The 5470-nt window shown below is 44.2% G+C and overlaps 1 protein-coding gene across 1 annotated transcript; it reads right to left on the bottom strand.

Annotated features, from left to right (window-relative positions):
* Nucleotides 1-3413: 3413 nt before the first annotated feature.
* LOC119876703 (proteasome subunit alpha type-1-like) lies at nt 3414-4169 on the bottom strand. The gene has a single exon (XM_038549541.1). It carries the CDS (start codon nt 4148-4150, stop codon nt 3623-3625), a length of 528 nt encoding a protein of 175 aa, XP_038405469.1. The 5' UTR covers nt 4151-4169; the 3' UTR covers nt 3414-3622.
* Between the last annotated feature and the right edge of the window lie 1301 nt (nt 4170-5470).

Genomic DNA, 5470 nt, shown 5'->3' with positions numbered 1-5470 from the left:
TTTGATGCTTTGTTACTTTATATTGCTACATGATATTCCATTATATGGATATACCACATTCTGCATATCCATTCAACAGTTCATAGAAATTTGAGTTATTTCCACTTTTCAGCTAGTATGAATAATGCTGCTATGAACATTCATGTACCAGTTGGTACCCAACTCTTTGGGCATTTGAATCTATCTCCTGGCTATGCTCCTGGCCAGCTGAATAGAGCTATAACAGGTCTCAGGGTCCCCTAGCACTGTCTTCTTCACTCTGTACTTTTTCAAAGAGACAAGTTCACCCTCCTTGCTGGGTCTCTCTGGCCCCAAGCTCTTTCCAACTCTATCTAGGTCTCCACGTATTTTGATATCAAGTTTCACTTTTCTTGGCATTGATCTTCATGGTATTGATTCCATGCTTTTTTAACATTTTTTTAAAGATTTTATTTATTTATTCATGATAGACAGAGAGAGAGAGAGAGAGAGAGAGAGAGAGAGAGAGGCAGAGACAGGCAGAGGGAGAAGCAGGCTCCATGCCGGGATCCCAACAAGGGTCCCAATCCCGGGACTCCAGGATCACGCCCCGGACCAAAGGCAGGTGCCAAACTGCTGAGCCACTCAGGGATCCCCGATTCTATGCTTAAAAGCCGTGGCTATGGCCTTGCCACTGAAGGTATGGCATCCTCACCCTGCCCCACCAGCTTCACTCCCTTCTATACTTTGTTTCAGCATCTGCACCAGGATCCCCTGCCTCTTTGCACCACTTACTCCTACCTTCATCCGTTCTCTGCCCATCAGGAGTCTCCTAGCACATCTCTCTGCCATCTTACATCCAGCTCTTCATTCCTCCAGCAAACATTACTGAATTTCTATTAAGTGACTAGACACAATGCTAGGCATTGGAGACATCAGGAGTTGAACTATAAAAGATACCCGGCCTTGTGGAGTCCCTTCTGCAGATTTGAGTCAAGTGGGAAAGAAGGTGGTTGGTTGGAGAGGGTGAATAGACATGTGAATACACAATAAAGAAGCAATGTAGCTAAGCAGAAATGGCCTATTTGTCCAGTTCTCCCAGTGATATATCCAGCCTTTACAGAGTTGTTGTTGTTGTTGTTTTTCCCTCACTCCAGATGAGGTATTTGATTTTTTTTTTCTTTTTTGGTCCAAGGTTTTTATAACTAAAATTTTGAGAACTGTTTTTTTGCACAAAGACGGCAGAGAAAGGGTTAGTAAGCCACATTTGCCCCAAGCAGTGTCTGAGGCTGAAGAGTGGCAGGCACTCTCGGATTGCCCTGGACAGCCACATCTGCACCCTGTCAGGATTATCAAAATTGCCATGACAATGACCCAAGGGTTCTTCCTTGGATAAACCCTGGATAAACATTCAGCTGATTTCAGCCAGACCCAACCACATGCCCTTGAGGTTTACATGTTGTAAAGAGATGAAGGCAGGGGGACCTAAAGCAAGGGAGAAACAGCCAGCTGAGGCTACTCAACCTTGGAATAATATTTAGCATTTAAAAATGTTGAGGTAGAACTGCAGGAAGTTCCAGGGTAAACTTCAAGTGTCTCAAGGTCTCAGAATTTTTCCTCACATTTGACCAGGGAAGGTATCCCTGTGAAGAACAAATGAATGCACAGACTTTCACTCCCTAAGCATTCTTACTTAGACAGCCTGGTCTTTGCTAGATTGTGATGTCATTCCATTTAGTCTTTTGAGAATCCTGGCCTCTACTTTCTCAACCCTTCCCTTCCTACCCTGGTCTCTGATTCAAATTGAGGGTCAACTTATCTTATCATCCAGATGGACCCACAAAGGCCCAGGAAATAAGGAGACTAAATATTAATCAGTGAAATATCTTTGTCAGAAGAAGGTTGTACTAGATGACCTCTAAGTCTGTCCCAACACAAAGGCTCTACAATTCTAAGACTCCTCTCAAAGGAACCCAGCTATTTGTAGGCAAAGCGTGGACCAGAATCCAGACCTATTCCCAGAACCCACTGGAGGAGGAACCCCAGTTCATTTGGATTTTTCACCTCAAGATTTCCCTTAAAGACATTTTGCAAATCAAGTTCCACTTTTTTAATGAAAAGCAAATGCCCTGTAAATGGATTCTACTATAAATTCTTAAAAAGGGGACAATGTGGGCAGCCCGGGTAGCTCAGTGGTTTCGCGCCACCTTCAGCCCAGGGCGTGATCCTGGAAACCCGGGATTGAGTCCCAAGTCGGCTCCCTGCATGGAGCCTACTTCTCCCTCTGCTTGTGTCTGTCTGTCTGTCTCTCTCTCTTTCTCTGTGTCTCTCATGAATAAATGAATAAAATCTATTTAAAAAAGGGGACAATGTTTGTTATAAATTGAATAACTGACTGCTCCTTAATATGTTAATGTAGGATATTTTGATTGGTTTTTTTGTTTGTTTGGTTGGTTTTGATTCAAGTTCTATCTATATATCCTTGTGGTCATTTTACAGACAGTAAAGCCAAACTCCAAAATGGAGGAGTTACTCCGAGAATATCCTGGAAGAAACTCTGCACTAACATGACTCTCAAATCCCTTTGTCATCCACCCAACCCCGCAGCCTGGCTCTCTAAGGAACTTCATCTGATCTCTTCACCTTGTCTACATCAGAGCCCAGAGCTCCAAGTTGGCCATAACTTGAGATTTTTTTTTAAGCAAGGCTTTCCAACAACCTTGTGCTATATACTAGCATGTAAGAATAGGCCCACGTCCCTGACACACAAAGCCACTCTGAGTTCCCCTAATCCCCAAGCAATCCCCTGCCTGCTGGGTCTCATTGCTTAAAAGGAACATAAGCTCCTCTGACACTGCCCTGGACAAGTGCTGTATATTTGAGAAGACAGGGGAAAAGGACAAGCAGAAAACATCTTTAAGCGCATTATCAGCCTGCTTGATTTCTACAAACTGCTCCAGTCGGCCTGACCCCCTTCTCTGGAAGGGAGACCTGTGAGACCACAGGCTGGCAAAGCATGGCCTCCCTCCCTGGGAAGTCTTGAGATGCAGCAACAAACTATTCCTTTTCTCAGAACAGGCAACCCTGCAAACTCACCCTTACTGGAACAAAAAGCATTTAATTATTTTTTTTCTCCCACTTTCCTTTAATGTTATAGCCACGGAATTCATACTGCTTATTGACCAGACCACTCATTTGCCAATTAAGCACAATGTAGCAGCTCTTAAAATGTTGTCAGATGCTGAAGATTATCTCTCTTAAGGGTATCTGACTTTCTCCAAGATATTTGAGTCTTCTCTTTCTCATTAGGCTGTATGTTGTTGGAAGACTCAGCCAGAGTTTTTTTTCTCCCCCCACAGGCAGGTGAAACAATTTTATTTCACAGTTGTCTTTAAAACCACAAAGACACTATGTTCTTCATATAAAAACATTAGTACAGATAACAATACTTTCTAGAAAATAATTATATAGACCCTCTCAAAGAAAAATGCACACCATTATATGGTTCAGACAAGTTACTTGGGAAAAACACATCTGGACCGATTCCTAAAACATACCAGAAGACCACGCTGCATCTTTTGGTTCAAAGTATAGATTAGTGTCATCAGTAAGGGCTCCTGCATTCTTACATATTTGATAATACACATATAGACTGGTTTGTGACTTAATGCTCCATTGGTTCATCAGCCTTTTCTGCAGGTTCATCAGCAGGTTGAGCAGGCTGTGCCTTTCTCTGTGGTCTTTCTTCAACACCTTCCAGGAACGGAGATACATCATCATCATAAATCGTAAACTCCAAGTCTTTACCAACAATTCCAATGGAAACATTCTTTGTAGTTAGGTCCTGTTCTGCAGGAAGTGTCTCTCGTAAGGCACGTAGACCAGGTTTAACCAGTTCGTTCAAATTGCACTCCATAAACCCAGACATATGTCTCTCCAGGTAAGTACGAGCTGATTGAGAACGGGCTCCAATGGACATGGCTCTACAGTCAAAATAGTTGGCAGATGGACAGGTTTGGAAAATGTGAGGGCCCATATCATCATAACCAGCAATAAGCAGTCCAACACCATATGGTCTCCGGCTATACCGTTGTGTTGGTATCTGGGTCTTGCTTCCAATTAGAGATACAAGACGAGACACAGGAAGAGGTCTGTCAAATACAAATCTGGAATCCAAACACTCCTGGTGCATAATTACATAACAGTCTAGCATCAGCAGTAAGTCCCGCAATTGAGATACCAATATGGTTATCAACCTGAAGAATTTTCTTCTGATGAGCTGCAAGCTCTGACTGTGCTCTCTTCAATGCAACCAACACTGCATGGGTTTTTGATTTCAGACCAACTGTGGCTGAACCTTGTTTGACAGCTTCCATTGCATATTCAATTTGATGAGTCCTGACCTGAGGGCTCCAAACAGTGATGTCATTGTCTTACTGGATGCGAAACACGGTTCGGGCGCAGGTCCCGCTGCGGCCTCCAGCAGAGGTGGCGGCTTCAGGAGCGTGGCTGACTCAGCCAGAGTCTGCATTACCCACAGTCTTGCTAATGTTTGGGATAGAATTTGCACTCAATACACTCATTCATCTATGGATGAAGGAATTTAGGGATCCCTGGGTGGCGCAGCGGTTTGGCGCCTGCCTTTGGCCCAGGGCGCGATCCTGGAGACCCGGGATCGAATCCCACATCAGGCTCCCGGTGCATGGAGCCTGCTTCTCCCTCTGCCTATGTCTCTGCCTCTCTCTCTTTCTCTCTCTGTGACTATCATAAATAAATAAAAAAAATTTAAAAAAAAAATAAAATAAATGGATGAAGGAATTTTTTAAGGGCTTACAGCCATGATGAATCTCAAGTCTACGAACTAAGACATACCAAAAAATCTACATCTCTATTTTTATTAAATCAATTTCCATTTTGACATCTCATCCTCTTAGAATCCCAATTCCTTGCAAGAACTTCAATCTCAGGCATTACTGGGATCTCCTTCTTCCTCAGGGTCTTTCCAGAATCCAGCAGACTTCCATGAGGCTCAGAAAAACAGAGTGAGGGTCTCCACCCTCCTGTCCATCGTGGTCACTGCTGATATCCTCATAGTCCCAACCCACAGTGAACCTGTGAAGTCTGGTGTGTCTCTGCTTCCATGACCAGCATACAGAAAAGGAATTTTTGCCATTGATAGAATGGGGGCCTAAGGTCAGGCTCCCTAGATTCATCATTCGCCCTCCCCTGAAATCTTGCCGCTGCTTTAGGCAAGGGGCTCTCACATTACTGAGCCTAAGTCCTCACTGGGCTTTCTCCCTGCCTCCCTTCAGTTCTGGTGTCTTATTGGAATCCCAGGGAAATCACTCTCCACCTCCCCCTCCCCTTGTTGCTCTTCCAGGCATTCCTCAGGCTCTTCCACGGCCACCAAGGCCAATCAGGGCAGTCTCCTACTCATTCCACAGTTAGGAAGCTAATCTGCTTGCTAAAAGGAAGAAGCACTTGGGGCACCTGGGTAGCTCAGTGCTTAAGC

Source organism: Canis lupus, chromosome 10 (genome assembly GCF_011100685.1).
Source record: "Canis lupus familiaris isolate Mischka breed German Shepherd chromosome 10, alternate assembly UU_Cfam_GSD_1.0, whole genome shotgun sequence".
NCBI classification, from domain to species: Eukaryota; Metazoa; Chordata; class Mammalia; order Carnivora; family Canidae; genus Canis; species Canis lupus.
Note: the sequence above shows the minus strand (reverse complement) of the source record. Positions and strands in the feature narration are given on the sequence as shown.